Source organism: Periophthalmus magnuspinnatus, chromosome 6 (genome assembly GCF_009829125.3).
Source record: "Periophthalmus magnuspinnatus isolate fPerMag1 chromosome 6, fPerMag1.2.pri, whole genome shotgun sequence".
Taxonomy (NCBI): domain Eukaryota; kingdom Metazoa; phylum Chordata; class Actinopteri; order Gobiiformes; family Gobiidae; genus Periophthalmus; species Periophthalmus magnuspinnatus.
The window spans coordinates 2,958,606-2,979,971 of record NC_047131.1 but is presented as its reverse complement, the minus strand read 5'-3'; the positions used below and the strand labels follow the sequence as shown (position 1 = coordinate 2,979,971).

General features: G+C 38.3%; 2 protein-coding genes across 2 annotated transcripts; one reads left to right on the top strand and one right to left on the bottom strand.

Annotated features, from left to right (window-relative positions):
* Nucleotides 1-959: 959 nt before the first annotated feature.
* On the top strand, nucleotides 960-11,125 carry si:dkey-103i16.6 (uncharacterized protein LOC557125 homolog). The gene is made up of 8 exons (XM_055222594.1): nucleotides 960-1,000; nucleotides 7,774-7,960; nucleotides 8,069-8,236; nucleotides 8,422-8,654; nucleotides 9,340-9,440; nucleotides 9,596-9,757; nucleotides 10,090-10,299; nucleotides 10,809-11,125. The coding sequence occupies exons 2-8, from the start codon at nucleotides 7,782-7,784 to the stop codon at nucleotides 10,857-10,859; spliced, it is 1,104 nt and encodes a 367-aa protein (XP_055078569.1). The 5' UTR covers nucleotides 960-1,000; nucleotides 7,774-7,781; the 3' UTR covers nucleotides 10,860-11,125.
* ric8b (RIC8 guanine nucleotide exchange factor B) lies at nucleotides 11,118-20,664 on the bottom strand. The gene is made up of 10 exons (XM_033968198.2): nucleotides 20,300-20,664; nucleotides 19,925-19,972; nucleotides 19,215-19,844; nucleotides 18,606-18,700; nucleotides 17,677-17,827; nucleotides 16,697-16,792; nucleotides 16,299-16,443; nucleotides 15,312-15,453; nucleotides 15,123-15,242; nucleotides 11,118-12,115 (listed from the first exon to the last, which is right to left on the bottom strand). The coding sequence occupies exons 1-10, from the start codon at nucleotides 20,381-20,383 to the stop codon at nucleotides 12,007-12,009; spliced, it is 1,620 nt and encodes a 539-aa protein (XP_033824089.1). The 5' UTR covers nucleotides 20,384-20,664; the 3' UTR covers nucleotides 11,118-12,006.
* Nucleotides 20,665-21,366: the final 702 nt, after the last annotated feature.

Below are 21,366 nucleotides of genomic sequence, written 5' to 3'. Positions count from 1 at the left end.
AAGGTGGATGTGAGGTGGGTCTAAGGTGGATGTGAGGTGGATGTAAGGTGGGTGTAAGGTGGGTGTAAGGTGGATGTGAGGTGGGTCTAAGGTGGATGTGAGGTGGATGTAAGGTGAATGAAAGATCACAGCAGTGATGACAAATGAAAGATGGGCCAAATGCAGAACACATCAAAACAAGTTATTTCATTTTATTTTAAACAGTCAACAGTTTATGTTTTGTTGAGAAAAAAAAAGTTAAACAAAAATGTTAACAAAAAACAGCAAGACAAGAGCGCCCTCTGGAGAAATAAAGACTTACAGCACCTGTAGTCTCAGGTTCATCCGGGCACTCATCGGGCTGTAGACAGTCTGATGTGCAGATTAGTTTATATTATATTTAAAACATTTTAATAATAGAAAGAAGCAACATGGAGCAGTGTCCTTATTATTTACCACAAGCACAGTTTAGGACTAATAAAAGCCTAGGTTTACATACCTTGTGATACCTTTATTTAACAGATCCATGGATACATCTGCTTAAAGTTGATGTCTCTTTTTTCTCCCAAATCAAACTCAAGTGTTTCAGAAGTGTCCAATCAGAGGCCGCCGTGAGGAGCGCGTGTCGTGGTAGGGCATCTGATCTATGCTACTTGCACAAATGATCTGAAATAAATTTTATATATTCAACCAAACGCAGTTTGCTTTGGCAGCCCCATATTCGTGTTAGGTTTGGTTAAAGTTACCAAATCTTAATTTTACACACATAATGTTTATAATAATAGCGGAAATGGAGGGTCACGTGACCGTCCTGCCTGTTTCCCGCCTTGTCCAGAGTTTTGAAGTTCCGCAAACAAAATCCCGCAGAGCGAGCGACACATTTCTGATCTCTTGTCGCACTGAATGGTCATTTTTTTTTTATCTTTGCAGAAAAACCTCTCCATGTTTTATTTTAGTTCATAAGTTCAGTGGAGTCGTTCCAGTCGCCTGTTCATTCAAGTGAACATCTGCGCACATACAGGTAAGAACACGCAAACTGTGATAAACTCTGTGATAAACTCTGTGATAAACTCTGTGATAAACTCTGTGATAAACTCTGTGTAAACGATGTGTAAACGATGTGTAAACGACATGTCTTTGCACGTGTTTGTTATGGTATTGCACTTTAATCACTGGCGTTGGTTTTCTTGCAAACTTAACCCATCAATAATGTTCTGGCCATGTTACTTCGTAATGAGTGATAATGTCCAGCTGGGGGCGCTCTAACATAATTCTCATTGCAGGGGTAAAGACACTGGTTAAATAACAGGCCATAGGCTGTTGACTTGACAAAAGGAACGCTACATTATAGCACCATCCTATAAAAGATAATAATACGCTGACACGTTACTAATTTTTCCTTGTGGAAAAATAATAAAAAAAAAAGTCTAAAACAAAACTCCCTCTATTCACAATATGAAAACAGACCATTCAGATGTAATTAAACACAAATGAACATGCAGCTGTATGAGGACAAATAAATTTAGGCAATTGAAATAAATGATCATCTCATTTATGTGCTCAGCTGGTTGTGATTTTCAGCAATAACACACTTAATTCATTTTAGCCTCATCTGATGTGTTTTGAAACTCTAAATTTGCTATTGTATTAATAATACTTAAATAGGTGAGTTGGATTCTAACTCGACTTATCACGATAACACATTTTGACCTGATATATCGCTGCAGAGATATACTGCGATAAACAGTAATATTGATACTACTTGACACAATAACAACAATGCAAGATAATCCAGTAAACCATTTTAAAATGGACTGTATCATTAAAAGGCCAGAGCTGCAGCAAGTAAATAACAGAATGAAGTGCTAATTAGCCATAGAAGTGACTTAATCATTGTATTACAACAAAAATACACCAAATCTCCCCACTTTTACAAATAAACTGCACACACAATACATACTGAGCCCAAAATATATTGTTCCTGTTTTCATATATTGAATGTTACGCCAAGACAGTAGTTATCGTGACCGGCCAAAGTCCAACTATGTTCTGATATGTATCTTGATTGAAATATTTTTTAAGAAGACTCTTTTACTCACTTTTATTAGTATGTTTTGGGCTCTTCGACCTTCCTCAGGTGTGAGCACAGCCTTTTCCGTTCCCCTTATAAAATCACAACAGTGAAAAAAAATACATTCACAATTAGACCCCAATGTAACCGCTATATCGTACATACTTCACTTTACACCAGTCTTTTGTGAGATAAAACGTACGGACAATGACTAGAGAAATATAAAGATTAACACATTGAAAAGGTAACAATTGTATTCCATAATTCTGACATTTTAAAAATTCTGATAAAATTACATTTAGTTTTCCCTCTCTCTGAGCTGTGAGGGAGGTTCATGTAAACTCTTGGAGGCGCCACTTATTTTGCTAAAAAATGTCAGAATTATGGAATACAATTGTTACCTTTTTCAGTGTGTTAATATTCTTTATATTTCTCTAGTCATTGTCTGTGTGTTTTAACTCACAAAAGACTGGTATGAAGTGAAGTATGTACAATATTAGGGTTACATTGGGGTCTAATTGTAAATGCATTTTTTTTCCACTGTTGTGATTGGTTGATTACTCATAAGGGGAGCGGAAGGGGCTGTTGTACTAATAAAACTGAACCAAGAGTGAAATGGTGTGTGTGAGTCTTCTTAAAACCTTTCAGTCAAGTGCCTCTCCTCCGACGCACTTGTCGCCAGTCATGTGCAAAGTCTACACAGAAACGATTATGCATCTTCCTACCAATTAATTTAACCATACAAAGGCTTGTGGTAAAAGTACACTATTCAGAACAATTCTCTATCTTACTGTTTATCTGCTTTAAAATCTGTTTTCAAGTGTAAATCTACAATAGAAATAATAATTATGCAGTCTGACTAATTGAAAAAATAATCACCGACTAGTCCACTACTAAAATACTGTTAGTTGCAGCCCTACTATGTTTAATGTAGCTGTACAAAGGCTTCTACTTGTCCTTCATGTTGACTCAATTCTTATTTCACTAGTGCACCATAAAACAACAATATTTTAATTATGATTTTTTTTTTTTTTGTTCTTGCAAATATCAAATGACTAAATCTTCAGACTGTTTTTGCAGCAGGTGTAATTGAACATTCAGTAGCTGGTGCTTCATTGACAAAGCCCTGGTCATTATTTGTCTTTCCTTCTCTTGTTTTGGTACAACTATACAAAAAGAAGAAAAAAAACACATTGCCCCTTTCTTCCTTGTGTCAATACAGAGTCCTCCTATTAACAAACTTGCTCCATGCATTGACGTATCATTAGCGAGCAGGTGGGGCAAAGACGACACCGAGCGGCCCCCTCTCAAACTAAGTCCTGATTGAAGAGGCTTCCATGGTGACCGGGCGTGTGTTCGGAGCGGCAGTGATCAAAAAAGACGTCTCCTCTTAGATTGTGGAGTTAAATGCCCGGGGTAGCCCCTCGTTAAACTTACCCAAAGGACTTTAAGCACGAGGAGGGAGGCTCAGCTGAAATGTATGAAAAATGCAGAATAAATTCATGATTCAGTTTCAAAATGGTTCAGTCCATACCATCTAATTTCCACTGTCATCCCTATGAAGTTGTATAAATTTCAATTAAGCTGAGATTAATCTTCAGACCTAGTTAAATGCATTGCTGGAGGTGACCAATAGGAGGAGTGGGTGGAAAAAAAGAGCTGCATTTAAGAGAATTTGTGAATTGCCAAGACAATGCACCACCTCATAACTATACACCAAATGTAGAATCCCAATGATATTTAGATATTTGGCCATGTTTACAGAAGTAGCGTAGCGGCACAGGCATTAGACAGATTTGAGTTTTGTCACCATACTGCCAAGTCCTACCATTGACCAATTAGTCAGATAAGAGCCTGAATACCTACACCCCGAAATCCTTCTAACCTCTGTAGGCAATCAATTACCCATTTCTCAATTAGCTGTACGTAACGCAGTCTGTGTAATGAGAGCACCAGGACCACCCTAAGGAGCAGCGTGCCCCTCATATGAGCAGCTCTCTGTAGGTGGTCCTCTGGGGGTCCACTGCTCTCAGGGCTGCAGCTTTCTGACTGAAGGGCCCAGTGAAAGGCCTGGAAGGAGACGAGGGGCAGTGGATCTGTGCTGAGCCTTTTGTCATTTATACAGGATTTTCATTGTCGTTGAGAAATCATCAGAGTCTGGGGCACACTTGGTCCTGAACAAGAGCTCCACTAAAGAGAAACGAGTTTAAAATAGGGCGGGACAAAATGCTGCAAAGTGCTTTTATTTACAATATTTACTTATTTAGATATGAAATTCATATTATGAGTTATAAATGATTGCGCAGTAGTAATGGTCTGTAGTTAAATGTAGTAAATAAAAGAGCAGAATTATTAGGTTATTGCAGTGTTGACTTTTTCCCGCAGTTACCTCTTCGCGTTGGTTGAATATAATTGTACACATATTATTTAGGCAGAACGGCCAAGATTAAATATCAGCCTCAGCCACCAAACGCGATTTTCATGTTCGCCCTATGTAATGACTAGGGACGTTTGGTGGGAATGCACCAAAAAGCTGATAAACAATACGCTAAAAGAGCAAATATCAGCCTGATGTATCAGCCAACCGGTATATCGGGCTATCTCTAGTCTCCATGGCGACAAGACAGTGGCTGACCCTCCACCAGAAAAGCTTCATAGTTCCCCTTTAAAAACTCATGTTAAATAAAAAGAAAAGGCCTGTGTAGTCATATAATAGTCAAGTCCATGTGAGTGGTGGGTTAGATGCCCTCCCTCATGTCGGTGTTTTAATAATACTCCTGATGTATTGGCCGTACACAGCAGTGTCTCTATGGGATGAGCCCAGACCAAACGTTGGCCTCTGCCTCCTGTGGTTTTTAATAGTTCACCAGGATGTGCCCCCCCAAAGATGCGGGGGCTTCTCTTCTCACAGAGGTAAAGAAGATTGAGTGACCTGAGGGGGAATTTTTTTTAATGATTTTATTTAAAATGATTAATCATCCTAATTAAAGGTGCACTGTTTCTAGTGAAGGGCCACTAGCGTGTGTCAAAGGGTGATGATGTTGCATTGCCTGGAAAGTTCCATGGGATGGCATTAAACCTCTCGATCTCCATGGAGACTGGTTACAGGTCAGATCTGGAGAGTAAAATGTTTTGTCCAAGACATTTTGGCAATGAAATGCCAAAGATTTAAATAAATGTAAGATGGACAATTTCACGTCACAGTGGAACATAACGGGCAGTGCAATAATATTCCATGGAGACAATCAGGTGGCAAACTCTTCACCAGAAAGATTTCATAGTGCAGCTTTAAGTCTTGAATGAAGACAAACTGGCTTTGTCTTAGTATGATGCAGTTTCTGCTAACAGATTAAGAACCAAATAACCCAGCTACAGTCCTGTTATTTGAGGTAGTTGTTGCTCGACTGTTGCAGATTTTCCTGCTCCCTCTTTGCCCTGTTCAGTTTGTGGAGATTGACGAGCTGCTACTGAAATCACTTGTGTGCAGCCCTGTGGAGCCCCAGAATCCTCCTTGTTTATGGGTTGTAGTTCTTTTGTGTTCTTTGTGCGCTGCCTCCCTGATCAGCCCTCTCCCATTCCTCAAGGAGGTAGTTTGCACCCTCTCTCCCTCCCCTCTCTGCCTCCCTTTCTCCTTCCATCACCGCTCATCTGCTTATTATTAGGCTGGTGTAGTCACAATTTGACATAAGTGAATATCTAATTAGCTTCAGGATGGCTTTTGAAATGACTGCACCTTGCAATAGTTAGTTTAGTTTAAACCAGCTTATTGCAGTGATGACGAGGTCGAGACACAAGTGCACAAACTTTGAGCTTTCTAACATGTTATAATGTTGTTCCCTCCCCAAAAGCATGCCAGAAGTAATCCAGTGATCTTTCCCGGGCCCTATTTGAACCCTCCTTAGGGTTAGCAATACCACTGTGTCCAATGCTTCACCCAAAAACCTACGTCTATGCTAATTCTCCATAAATATATAAAAGCATGACACAATACACTACAACTTCACAAACCTGATGCGATGTGCAGTAGTTTCATTGGCATGGTGATTGTGTTGTGATAGTACTCTGAAGGGGGAGTGACTATAATTATACATTTTATTATGTTGTTTTCTCAAATTCAGTAAATAAAAGGAAATATGGCGGTCTAAATGTGTCATGTGTGGACATTTAATACCACATAGAAGTGTAATATCCCTGGTTTAAAGGAGCACTATGTAACTTTTCTGCCCCCCTTCCTCTGTGGCGGCTCGTCCTGCCTCAGTATCATGTCTGTGTGTTTGTGTGGGGCCGTTAGGGGGCAGCCTCCTTTTACTCACAGCTGGTCTGTTACATAGACTATAGTTTGGACTATAGTTTGTTGACACACTGGTTGTACGGCTCTTTTCACCTCTGCTCGGGCCTTTGTGGAGCCGGCCCCTCTCCCTGCTCCCGGCCTTTGCCTCACAGTAAAGCTGCCACAGCTGTGGACTGTATTAGCATAGCTGCGCAGCACTAAAGGAGGGCTCAATATATTGCAGCCATTAGCTTTTGTTCCACTGTTGACACTTTTAAACCGTGTGAGGCTCTCTGTGCAAAGGACCCACCTAAAGAGGGTGATTCTAGTCTAACAAGTTTTTAAATGCACCGTTTAAGCTCATGAAAGAAAACTCCAAATAATCTGCTACATATTAGACTGTAAGACATAAAGATGCAAAAATGAAAATGACTAAACAATCTATTTTTGAAAACGACAAGTCACAACATGAGAAATAATTTAGTTGATTTAATATAACGTCTTTTTTCAATAAGGAAACATCTCTTTGTATCATAATACATTATTGGTACAACAGAAGGATTTGAAATGTAACTTCATTCATTTGAGTATAAAATAAATGTTTGTGTTCCCTTGACAAACATGTTTCAGATTATTGGCCTGTTGTGTTTGGTCATTGTGAGAAGAGACTGCTTTGTATCCATTTCATACACAGAATACTTAAATGTTACCTAAAGATTTGAGCTTCTGTTTCAAATCTAGAAAGAGGAAGATTGGTTGCCAACAAAATTATAACTGTTTTGACAATATGCAAAATAAGAATATTGCATATATCACTAATTACTAATGGAGTTAATGAAACTACAAGGCAAGTTTATTTGAATTACTACAAATTGTGCTGTACAAAGTGCTTTACATAATAAAGACATTAAAATCACAATACAATAAATCAAAACATAAGTCATAAATAATTATCGTAAAATGAACATTGAAAGGGTTTTATTCTGCACTTTTCTCTTTTAGTCAAGTGAACATCTTCAGGAAGACTCTTCCAAGTTTTAGCTGCAAAAAAGTGATTCACCAGGTTTAGTCCTGGTTTAGACCTGATTTAGTCCTGACTCTAGCACCAGCAGGAGGCCAGTCCCTGAAGTCCTCCTCATGTGAGATGGTTCATGTGGCTCTAACATGTGGGAGATGTTCTTTGGTGCTGGTCCATGGAGAGACTTGTTCACATAGAGCTGCTTTAAAGTCTATTCTCTGAACTACAGGTAATATGTATTGCATTTGTCAGTTGTTGTATGTAAACATGGAAATCACTTGTTTTGACCTTTCCAATCCTTCATCAGTTGCTACAAAACCTCTAGGGGAAAAAAAGGAAAAACTTGCATAGTCTCATTTGGATTGCCTTATGTTTCCTGTTTTACCATGAATTTAATTCAAGATTGAAGATTTCTCTTGTAATTTGTCTTTGCAGGTGTAGCAATGCACAGGTCCAGGAGCAGCAGGGATAAAACCAGGACGACACGCAGCTCTCAGAACAGACGCAGCACTGCCACCTCTGGAGACTCAGATGTACAGAAATCATACGGAAAACAGCGCAAAGAAAATGACTCTGCTCTGGTTCAAGACCTGAGCCAAATGAGCGTCAAAGGACAGGAAAGGTATTACATGTTTTTAAGGTCCTTTTTTTTTTTCGCCACAAAGCATCTGAATAAAATGGAATAAACACAAAATGACTAAATACTTTTATTAAAACACTTTTTCTCAAGAATTCATCTAGACATTGGTGAACAGCCTCCGGTCAGTCCCTCCACTCTGAAGCTGCTGGATCATGGTCTGGCAGCTGTGGTTAGACTCATGAAGCTCGGACGATGTAAAAACATCGTGGTTGTGGCTGGAGCAGGAATCAGCACGGCCAGTGGAATCCCAGACTTTAGGTGAGCTACATACAAGAGCCCATGGTTTGAAAAGAAGGGAGCACATTGTATTTTTTGTAATTACTATAAAGCATAAACAACATGAAACTCTATTACATTTTCAGGTTTTCTACACAAATTGCCTTTTAAAATAAAAAAGCTTGCAAAATGGCGTCCCTGTTCCAAATTTTATTTTATTTTTTCAGAACTCCAGGAACAGGTCTGTACGCCAACCTAGAGAAGTACAACATCCCGTATCCTGAGTCCATTTTCAACATCGACTACTTCACAAACGACCCGCTGCCTTTCTTCTCATTGGCCAAATCGCTGTATCCAGGCAACCACCGGCCCAACTACATCCACTATTTCATTCGAACGCTCCACCAAAAAGGCCTGCTGCTCCGAATGTACACACAGAACATAGACGGGCTTGAAAAATGTATGTTAGACTGTTCAGATTGTATGACAAGTTTCTAGTACTTTCATTAATACACAAAGCATTCCAATGTCAGTTTTATGTAGATTATATTTCACATTTTGCACCGTTCCTTTAGATAAGATTTACATTTTCTCATTTTAATCCTTTCATGAGAGAAAAACTGATTTTATGCATTATTTAAAAAGGAGGTATACAAATCTTTTTCAAAATCTCAACCATGTGTTAATGTTCAAAAACATGCCTGAAGAAGTTTTAGATGTCATCCATGCATGTTTGAGTATTTGTGTAAGCATGTAGTATAGACCATTCTGTCCAATGCTCCGCCCACAAGCCGACATCACCCATCACCCACACGAACTCTCTCCATAAATATACAAAAGCATGACATAAATGTACAGTAGATTCAAAGCAAAAACAAAAGTTAAACTTGTAAAACATGTTAATACGATGTGTTCAGCGACTATAGCAGAGTGATAAAAGATAACATGATGATACAAATACACTTACATGAATAGTAGTTTCCCTGAATACTGTTACTGTTACTAAATACTGTTTCCAGTTTCATGGACCACTATCTTTGTACTTCTGGTCAATGTTATTTTGACATAACAGTATTCTTACATTTTTGTCTTCTCTACCCACCTCTTATCTAATATCCATGAATAACTTACCTTTTATTTTTCAGCATGTGGCATCCCAGAGGACAAACTTGTTGAGGCTCACGGCTCCTTCGCCTCTGCATCCTGCCATCTCTGCTACACCCCTTATCCAGCCGAGGAGGCCAAGGTCTAGCGCAGTTACCACAAAACAAAAGCACTATTCCAAATAAATGTCTTGAATCTAATGTTAACCTTTCATGTGAACAACACATTGAGCAGTCACTTTTTTTTAGAAATTGGAGTAACATTACACAATAACTTTTTTTTTTTTTTTTTTCCCAGGATGCTATCATGAATGACAAGATCCCGACGTGCTCCTTCTGCGCTGCCACTGTTAAACCTGATGTTGTATTTTTTGGGGAGGATCTCCCACAGAAATATTTTTTGAATACTGAAGACTTCCCAAAAGCTGATCTGCTTTTGATCATGGGCACATCCTTACAGGTAAACATCAGTTAAATTGCACTGTAGCATTAAAGGTGTACCTTTCCTGCTTGTCTCCATGGAGATGTTGTTGCTTAGAATGTTCCAAAGTGATCTGTGGAGAAGCAGCACCATTCATAGTAAAATTACATGTTATTCAAGGCATTTTTGAGAAATAAAATACATGCTAGATAAATGCATTTTCTGCCATACTGGAGAACATTCAAGGCAAATAATATCCCGAAGAGGAACTGTTATTTGGTATACTGTGTTACTTAAAGTTACTTAATATAGAATACACTGTTAAGCTGTAATAAATACTAATAAATGATTTTTCACATGTTATACTTTAGATTGAGCCATTTGCCAGTTTGGTGAACACAGTCCGCCCCTCTGTGCCTCGCCTGCTCCTGAATCGGAACACTGTCGGTCCATTTGCAAAGGTCCCAAGGCGAAAAAAGGACTATGTGGAACTAGGGGACCTGGAGGATTTGGTGCGGAGGTTTGCTCAGATGCTCGGATGGAACGACGACATTGAAGAAATCATGAGAGTGCAAGAAGAAGTAAGGTGCCATCTATGAGAAGTCGATTATGAGTTTGACTTTTGGTGAATTTAACAGGTTTTCATGTTTTACTCATAATTATTACTTGTTTTGAGTGGGATAGTACTTGTAAATATTTATCATAGTTTTCACTACAGTTAAGTGGCGTTAGTGGAAAAATGCACAAAAATCCAGGAAATAGTGTAGGGACCATTTTTAAATAAAGGTTTAAACTGCTAGAAAAATGTCTTCCTTGCACTTAAGTTTAGTCATTTATTGTAATTAATGTAATTACATTAATTGTGCAAATTAGACGAGTTATGGCTCCAGGAATTACCTCTACGTGTCATATCTGCTGCACATGTCCAAACAGGAAGCCAAATTCTAAACTTCACCAAAATGAAAAACTAGGCAAGATTTTTAGTAAACTCTTAGTCAACATAATTATACTAATGGTTTTGTGAAATGAGTGGTCTAACCTGTAAAGTTCATTACTTGACACTTAAGAGAAATGGTGTTGTTTTTTGTAGATCGGCAGTAGGACGCACTGCCAACAGTCTGAGCTGCAGACCAGGAGCTGAGAGCCGTTGACTGACTATATTACCTGGGCGAGTTATAAATCAAATGTACTGGTTTTCATATGTTGCACACTCTACATATTAGTTTCAGCTGCTCACCATGTTCATGGTAAAATGGACAAATCACAGAAGCACTTATTGTGGAGCTTGGACTCAACATTCGTAGAATAGTGCAATAATTCCTACATGATTTTACCACTTGTTTGTTTTTATGCACAATCTATCCTTCTGTTTTAAACCATATTTAATAAAAGATTTGATGGTTTTGTAAATAAACACATTCTCTCTCATCTTCATTTTATTTTTCAGTAGTAGACTCAGACTGACTACATAAAACATAATGCTCTTCAGGTATACAAACATTGTGCAAAGAAAGAACTGTTTAGTTTCTGAAGTAGGAGTGACATGCAAGTTTAAATATATTTTTTTTAAATTACAGAAAAAATGTGTTTACTTGTTATAAGCTTTACTCTTATTTGGTCAATTAATATTTTTATCAAGTTGCATTTCAAGTAGGAAATATTCAAGACTCCAATGGCAGCATTAAAAGTACTCACAAATAGTGACTACGAAATTTGTCAATAAAAATTTCACATTAAGAAAAAAAAACATGCATTTGGCAAAATCCATATTAGAAAACATTATCAGAACAGTATTCTTTTATGATTGTACAGATAAATATAATGTGCACTTCAACTTAAATAAAAATATAAAATGCAGAGAAACAAAGGAATGGTGTTTCAAAAAGAAGTAAACGTAGGCTGATTCTATGACATGATGCTTAGATATAATAAAGAAATGTCTAAAGTCATGTGCTCTGTTTGAATTCATTATTAAATAATTTGTGGCCATAAAAATTTAGAGTGCAACTAAGAAAACAAGTGTCTCTCCAAGGCCAGCTAATTTGACTGTCAGACTAAACATGGCAACCACAAGTTAACCTAGTGCACACAACTCAACAGTAAAGATGGTTACATTCATTTTCTGATCTTAATAAACCTTATCTAAGAAGCACAATAGCTACTCTTCAACCTCTCTTGATAAAGTGGACTCTGGTAGTGTCCTTACAGTTTCCAGCAGTGACAGTGGTTCTACATGTGGAGCACTAGCATAGGCTGTAGATAGACTTTATATGTACAATCCAAGCACTCTAGTCTGAATCTGAGGCCGGGTCTTCTTCAATGGGCTCGTGCAGTTTCTCCTCCAGAGGCCCCAGTCTCCCATCAGGCCTCACCACCATCGGGCGGAACACGTCATGTCTGTGGACACAAAGGAATTCATTTGATATACTTTGGAACACAAGTTACAGTCATTATCATTCATATTCAATTTTCAATACCACAGTCATTTAAAACTACATTATTTTAACATACATTTGGACACAATTGCATTCATATTTCACATTTAAATAGGAGCAGGGCAAGATGTCATGACGAGATGAAAAACTTAAACTGAAATATACAGTAAATAGACACTTACTCTTAGAATTATACCTGTTTGAGTAGTAGTTTCCCCAAACACTTTAGTTGTACTCTTTCTTGACTAGCAATGTGTTATTTTGAAGCAACTTTTACTCTGTGGCTGACTACTCTTCCTCCAAAATAATATGTGTTAGCCTTCAGCATTCTGACATTCTTCCACCTAAAGAGGCTCTCCTCTGCTCTTACTCCCAACAAGTAAAAAACCTCAAGAGCCCTCATGAGGCCCCCCTTCTGTGGTCGGCCTCTCCGCACAGCCCGTCCCGCTCCTCTTCTTCTTTGGAGGTTTAATTACAGGATCGCACTCGCACTAATCTCCTCAAAGCCAAGACTGCCCCCTCATGTTAATCCAATTATACCTGCCCTGTGCATCGCCCACCCCTCCCTTTAGAATGATGTACCCCAATGAATTAACCATCAAACATTTAAAAACACTTTACGCACACATTACAGAGGGTACACAGTGAACAGAGGGATGTTTAGACGTAGATCAAAATATAATTAAGTACTAAAAAAATCTGCTTATGGCGGCATTATGAATCATTTATAATACTGATAATTTATTGTGATGTTTCTTCTAATTGTAGACCAATTTGATGATTGAGTTGATTAGATTATTCTAAACCTGGATTATGTTTGAAACTGACAGTAAAAATAAGATGCCAAAATGAGTTTTAAGTAGATGCTCTGGTACAAAATCTGTAGAAAATAGTTATCTCGTTGGGATGCTCCAAACGCAATTCCGTTGTTCTTCTGTGACAATGACTACAAATAAATTGAATTGAAATTGTGATTTCTGGGACTTTGCCATTGCTACAACACTTTTAACCAAGAAACTAGACATAGTCCAATTTTACACTTAATTTAGCACCAGGCCTGGAATAGTCCTGTTTTAGACCAGGTTTAGATCTGGTGGTACTCGGAAAGCAATGTTTTCTTAGGTGGTACTGGTATGAAACATTTGAGAGCCGCTGTATTAAAGGACACCACGAGATGAATCGTTCTGATGTCTATGGACTGCCATATTATTTTGTACCATGTCTAGTAGCGTTAGTATGTATATTTCAAAATTATCATTATTACAAATTTGACACAGTTCATTTGAAAACTGAAACTGAAATTATGATTCTAAATTTCATCTGAAAATAAACCAGGTTTTGGTCTTAGTTTAGTCTCCATCATGTTTTTATTTTAACAAAATTTGTTATTGAATATTGCATATTTTTTCCATTGTGCAGCTCTACATGTCAGTGCAAACACACAGTATGTGCCACATCACTACACCTGTAGCCTCCCTCTGGACAGTGTCGTGTGGCAGAGGCAGACATGGTGGACTCGGGGACTACAGAGTATGTGCTAATTGGAGCACCAGTTAAGCAGTTAGCCCATGACATTCCTGTGAGGCTCTGGTAGGTCTCCTTAGAGCCTGTTCAGTGGAAACAAGCCTGTCATCTTTTACAGAAGCAGAAGAAGAAAGGGAGGATGCTGCTTTCTGAGAAGGAAATTTGCTCTTATCCCAGTGCATGCGCCTCATTAAAACCTCTCCTCAGCTTTCCACAATGACGAGGTTGGCTTTCTTCTGTCCAAACCCTAATGCCTTTGTTTAGTATGTGTCCTCCCCCTGTACTTTAAATGGGAGGCCACTGTGAACAGTATATTTTGTAACAATACTTCTCATAGGTACAAAATACACATCTGAAATACTGGAGAGAAAGTGGTTTGATGCAATGTCAGATTTAAGTTTTAGTATTCATAACATCAGACACATAATGTAATATATGGCATACCTGAGTAATGTTTGTATAAAGCAAAATGTTACACTTTAAAGGTGCACTGTAAACTTTTCTGGTAGAGGGTCTGTCACCTGCTTGTCTAATAATAATGCTACTGGTTTCCCTGGAATGTTCCACACTATGGCATTAAACCTATCCAGGAGAAGAAAAGAGGATTCAGCTTTTTTGAGAAGGAATTTTGCTCTTATCCTGCTGCGTGTGCCTCATTAAAACCGCTCCTCAGCTTTCCACAAAGACGAGGTTGGCTTTCTTATATAGTCTCCATCCAAACCGTAATACCTTTGTTTAGCATGTGTCTAGTATGTCCACTCTTGGCTGTTTGCAATGGGAAAAATAAAACCAAAAGCTAAGGTGGTAATTAAAAAAGCAGCTATTATAATGATGCTGGTAGCTTTCATTTGCTTGGGGCAGAATGCATTGCAGCAGCGCGCAGAGTCTAATTGAAGCTAACAGCTAGAGATTCTTCTTTTGATGAATTGGTTGGCAAGGAGCGGGTGCAGTGTTACCTTTGTAGGGGCATCGTGTTCGACCAGGCTCTCAAAGCAAAAGGTCAACACAAATAAGGAGGGGCCTTTATAGAGGAGACAATAAAGAATATGAATAATTTGAACAAGGGGAGTGTGGGGTTTTTCAGAAGGGAAAGTTCAAGCTAGGTTTTGTTGGGAAAACACAGCGGCTTCCTTAAAAGAAATCTGGAAGCAAAATACTGTAAACAGTGTCTGTAAATAGATAAACTTTACAGATATATAACGTACATGCATTCACCATTATACGATGACAAATGAACCTTGGATTAGCTGTCATATACTGCCATATATATCAAATCATAGAGAGTCCTCTAGGGTTTATTGCAAACAGGTTTTAGTTAAGGTACACTTATTGTCCCTGCAGAAAAAAATAGTGCCCATGACCCACCCCCATCTCCAGATCTTTAGATGCTTTCTTTCTATTGGTACTTAATGCATTTTTACATTAAAATGACTGTCATTTTTTACCTTTTCATCTCATTGATGATTTTCATCAGTTTCTCTGCCTCATACTCCTTCTGCTCCTCAGTCATCTCCTCTATGGGGTTAGGCCGTGGCTCCTCTTCACAACCACTCATTATGTCAAAGCTACAGCAATTAGAAAGAACATTCAGTCAAAAACCTCTGGTGTAATGTAATGTCAAATGAAACACTTACTTGGTGGCAGATATGTACTCCTCTGTGTCGGAATCTTCCCCCTCAGAGTACTGAGTCTCTCCCTGTCCTCCATTCAACAGTCCTCGTGCCATGAGTAACCCAGCTGCATTCCCATAGCCCGTGTACTTTAACAGGGATGCCACTGCAGACATGAAAGAACACAGAAATGGAACTCACACAGTGGTATGCCGTTTTATGACAATACTATATTATGCATCAAAATGACAAACTTAAGAACTATCTTTGGTTTATGTTTTAGCATTAATAATATGGTAAATGGTCTCATTTTTCTATAGCGCTTTTCCACCTTCAAGGCACTCAAAGCGCTTTACAACAAGGAACCACTCACCCATTCACACACACATTCACACACCAGTGTACAGGTGTACAAGGTGGGTTGAGTGTCTTGCCCAAGGACACAACGACATTGATCTGTGCGAGTTAGAATCGCACCGCCAACCTATGGATCAGTGGATCTGACCGCTCAATCAATGATGTTTATGTTGATCAATGTAATGATTAAACCCATAAATATAATATATGGCATGTCTGAACAATATAATTTTCTATAATTTTGTATAGAAAATAAAGATTTACACTTGCCTCATGAAAACGTTACTGCTTTGCCTGGAATGCTCCACAGTATGGCATTAAATGTACAGTATCCATCTTTCATTTATTCAATTACTGGAGTTTTTATTGCCAGAAAATACTTATATTTTATGGAATTTTGACAAGTATGTGACTCCACCAAACCAACAATATCCATGGAGACTAAAAGGTTTGTTTTGAGTGGACTATAGCCAGTATTACGCAAGTAAGATTATTGTTAACTTACACATTTCAAAATATTAAGTTGAGTAAAAGTAAAAAGTAGATTATGACAAAAAATACTGAAGAGATGTTAATTTAAAAAGTGAATGTAAAAGTTAAAGTATAACTGTTTGAGAATCTTTCACATTTATGACTTGAGCAGTTATAACTTACCCTTTTCTTTGCAGAGCACAAACAGAAACTCTGCAGCCGAGTGCTTCACCCCCAGGTCCACATGAGTCATCAGACGCACCAACTTGTTTCTGATGGTGTTGCCAACTTCAGGCTTGACCTTAAGGTTTTTCAGAGGTGGAAGCACCTATTAGGAATGACAATATTATTTAGTTACTTGACAATCATGATCATAATATAATCATAAAGAACAGAAAAATAACAACTGTGATTACCATTATCATTGTGATGTGTTTTTCTCAAAATAACCATAACACCAAAATTTGATATTGTGACATTCAAACTATTATGCAAAGTTATAGTGATCCTATAACTTATTTTCTAACCAAATGGATGCATAAAAAGAAAGTGCATTTTAACCCATTTTGACAGAAGTGCACCTGAGCCTTGAGGTATCTGCGGATCTCCCTGTGATGTCTAGAAGCTTCGGTCAAAAGGCAGAGCACAGGAGTGAGGCCTTCTTTGTAGTTAGAACGCTGATGAAGACATGAGGTGTTTAGAAATATACAGTAAAATGTTTTATTCATCAAAACTCTTAAGAGTCAGTTAGTGATCCTTTAGTATACATGTGTCATACTCAAGGCCCGAGGGCCAAATGTGGTCCTCTACATCATTTCATGTGGCCCTCCACAGGATAAATTAAAAAGTATGATGGTTAAAAACCTCAATTTATCAGGAGATATGCAGTTACACTGCCATATTTTACATCTAGGCAAATGCTTATGCAATATTTGTAACTTGTATAAGAAATAAATACAGAAAGTTAATTAACAAGCTAAAAAATTTGTTAGATTTATTTAACATCTGGCCCTTTGAGAGCAGACATTTTACTGATGTGGCCCTTGGTGAAAATGTGTTTGACACCACTGCTTTGGTACATACACTAAATCATAATAATGTTAATAAAACAAAATAAATGCTTAACTAACAGCTAAACGACTAACTAGTACACCAATTATTACTTTACTGAATAACCAACTAATCTAAGAGTTACCAATTCAACTTATATTTTAGCTGTGTTTCAGATTTTAGTAAGAAATACCTAAAAACTTACTCTAGTTTGGTAATAAGGAAAAGGCAAAAAAACTTTCCAAACAATGTAGTTTCTTCCATATCATGTGGTCTAATACTAGTTTTACTACAGATCAAGACCACTCTAAAAGCATATTTATAATGTTTTGCTTTTTAGCATTTACTTATTACCCTGGCACTGGTTTCTAATAGTATCTGGGTATTGATACTTCTGCCGATCCTAAGTAAGTGAGTCAAATAGAAGTTACACTCAATTGAACTATTTCCATTGTTTTAGTAATTATCTTTATTCAGTTTTAATCATTCTTGTAGCACAGATAACACTTACCCTGTCAATGCGTTTTTCCATGAAGTCTAGCAGGACCTGTACAGCCTCTAAGTTCTTCCCATTGTAATTCTCTGATCCTCCTTGAACAGGCAAATCAACCAGCACATCCAGGCAGGACACCGGCAGGTTATTTAATAAGTTCACAGCATGACTACGAGCAAAAACGAATATAAAGTATAGATTTACCTTATAAAGAACAGGAAAGGGTCCATAGTTATTGTATTTTATGCAAATATTATATTTTTATACAGGTATGAATATTAAAAGAATACCAAGTATGTTTCAGAAAATGTACCAAAAATGTAGGGAAAAAAAGATTAAATTACAACATTACTTCATGAAACCACCTGCATCTGTCTAAAATAGAAATTATGTACGTCTTTATTTTTGTTTTCAAAAACAGCAGCAGCAGTAGCAGTAGATTAAATAGTAGTACTAGTAGTAGTGATATTACACATAGTACTAGTACTGGTAGTAGTGATAGTATTAAAAATTATGTAAACAAGCAAATTTTCCCTGCAATGTTTTCACACAGTATATGTAACGCAGTCTTCTCTTTAGTCCTTCACACTCATTCTTTTGAACAATGGGTTTAATCGGCGTGACGAGTATGTCAGGTCAAGAGGATAATCAGTCACTTTTACACGACACTGTTTCAATTTCAAGCAATAGGCTCAGATTCCCAACATTCTTGCATGAAATTAACACTTGGAGGCAAAATGCTAGTGTTGTAAGTAGTGTAGTGTACATAATCTAAGGAGGTGGAGGGAATAATCAATAATTCAACAGGTATAAAATGTTAAAATATGATGGGATATAATGCATCCAAAGTTGTAAAATATATATTGCTATGTAAAATGCATTTAGACAAGTCTTGTTATGCACTGTAATAAGAGACATTTGACACCAGCATGCTTAGAAAGGCATACCTGTGCACCTCTTCTGTTTTTTCCATTGTTTCAGTTTTCAACATTAACAGGTGACGGAGGAGGCCAACAATGACACGGAACTGATGCTCATCCTCCTGTGAAGAAAGTGCAATTAAAACCTAAGAGGGTTATGTAGGCATATTTAAACAAGGGTACTACAGCAGCTCTCTAATCCTAACAACATACACAAATGTATTAGGACATAGTAGTGTTTCTAAATACCATAGGGCAATCTGCATGGGATTTAGAAATAAACTACAGGAATAGCGCCTTAATAAAACAAAACAAAAACTTACAGTGGTCATGAGACTTTCAATCCTGCATCCACTTAAGTTCACAAGAATAATGACAAAATATATATTAAGTGAAGGCATTTTTACTGGCATTGGAATACTGATATCCACGGTTATCCCACTAGGATTTGAGATGTGATGTGTAGTAAATCGTCTGTTTTGTTGTCCCTTTGCCACCACATTATTGCTTTGCTGGTGTCACACTTAGATACAGTGTGCTCAAATGAGTATCTAGGTTCAATACTAGTTTTAGTATCGATTGGTATTGGCTTTTTGATACATTTGACAACCCTACTAATGTACTTATACAACTTACCTCCCCATCTGGATCATTGAGTGTGAGATTAAACAAGGCTTTCAGTGCCTCCATGGCCCTCTCGTTGCCCTCTGCAGGAATAGGCAGGGCCTGTGGATCTGGGCGGGCTGCCTCATAAGGACCCACCCAATGAATGTCCAGTGTGTGCTCCAACATCTTAGTGAGCAGAGTCACAGCTTGACAGTCTTTTCTGAGGCACATTCTCAGATCAGGCCGCAGTGCAGAGAGCAGGAAAAGGAGGCGCAGTGTGAACAAACCTACTTCATGATGCCACGTGTGAGCGCTGTGCAGTTTACCACACAGAGCCGGGGCAAGCTGCACCTCCACACTGACCTGTTGGGCTGTGGGGCTGTTGAAAACCACATTGCATAGACATTTTAAGGCTTCAACCACCACTCTCTCTTCCTCCTCTGACAGAGTATCTTCCTGGAGGCCATTGCGGCTGTGCTCTGCCTCCTCTCCCGTGCTCAGCCTGGCCATAGCACTCAGGGTCAGCATCCCCTCTCTGGTTGCCACCGGCGACAGGACGCGCTTATCTCTGGACATGATGCGCAGTGTTTCCAAACACGTCCTCTGACAGCTGTAGGGCACCTGCCGCCTGAGGACTGTCAAAGTACTCTGACACAGTTTCTGCGATGAGAAACCATTAAAGAGATTAAACATAGCACATAGCCAACAGTGTCCAAGAGGAAGGAGGAGGTGACACTTACAATCCGCAGGGCTTCTTCCTTCTGGTCAAACGTGAAGGTGCGGCTGTTCTGAAAGACAAAGCTCATTTTCATGAGCGAAAGTCTCAGAAGGAGCATGTGGCAGACATATAAACCGGTTAAACACGTTGATAATTGATACTTTGCATCCCTCTGGATACGTAGCTAGCATGAACAAACTGAAACAGATGAGTTTATATATGAGCTATTTCAATGTCAGAACGGTCTACTGCGTCATTTTACTGGTATTCGATGATTCAAATAGTAAAAACAATGTATATTTAGTTTTTAGAGTGTTCAGCTAGCATGCTAGCGATGCTAGGCTAACGTTAGCTATCCTGTTTGTTTTGGTCTGATAAAAGACGCGTCTGGACTCACCTCTTGGTTATACCGCTGTAGAAGCTGCTCGATGTCATCATGGTTTCCTCCTTCGAGGTCAGACAACACCTGATTCAAGTCCATTGTGAATATTGGATCAAATGTGCAGATAAACAGTGGGCTTAGCGTGTTGATGGCTACGCTAGCTCCGGTGTTCCTGATTGAGCTCGTGCCACTCCCCCACAGAGGCTGCTGCCTGATGCTTTGTGCCTTCCTCTTCTTCTCGGAACCATAGATATATACAGTACAGTCTGTGCTGTTTATCACCTCTGTTTATGACACATCTATGGTCACAGATCACATCTCTGAACACAGTCAGACCTACGCACTACTGACGCAAAAGGAGCATATTACAGTCAATTTCCACTAGACAAACGACGGGAGTTATAATATTTACCCCTCCACCAGATCATAACACTTCAGATGTTGACTTTGTGTTAATGTTATTACGTGCGTCCTTTTAAGTTAGTGGCAAAGGTTCAGCTCAGCCCTGTGTGCTGCAGCCACAGCTCTGGAGAGGTTCTGTTTATCAGATTGAAAAGAAATGCGTGTCATTGTAATGATACGTTTATTGTAATAAATAAATTAGGGCACGTCTAAAAGTCTTTAACTTTAGAAAAAGTAGGATACATGGGAACACAAAAAACTGAACCAGTCTCTGTTTTGAGTTCATTTTCTTTCCATCTCAAACATCAGTTTAACACTGCATAAAGACAGCTTACAGTGCTTTTATTTACAGAAAGTTACAAGACTTCATCATACTGTACATATGTATAATTTTCTTTTGTACAAATACCCATAGGGTAATAGGTCCTCAGATTTGAATGCATTGTAAAAACACACAACCCTAGGTTAATGCATCTTTCACTAGCCATAAAAACATGTTACAAAGTTACACAAAATACATACTATATAGTTATATATATATATATATATATTTATATATTGTCACACAAAACAACAGAGATGACATCATACAGTCACTTAGCTGTTTTACACAGCACATAAAAAAAACAATACAAAACCCATGAGCTCACTGCTGTTGTAGAGTTGTGTGTTTGAACTGT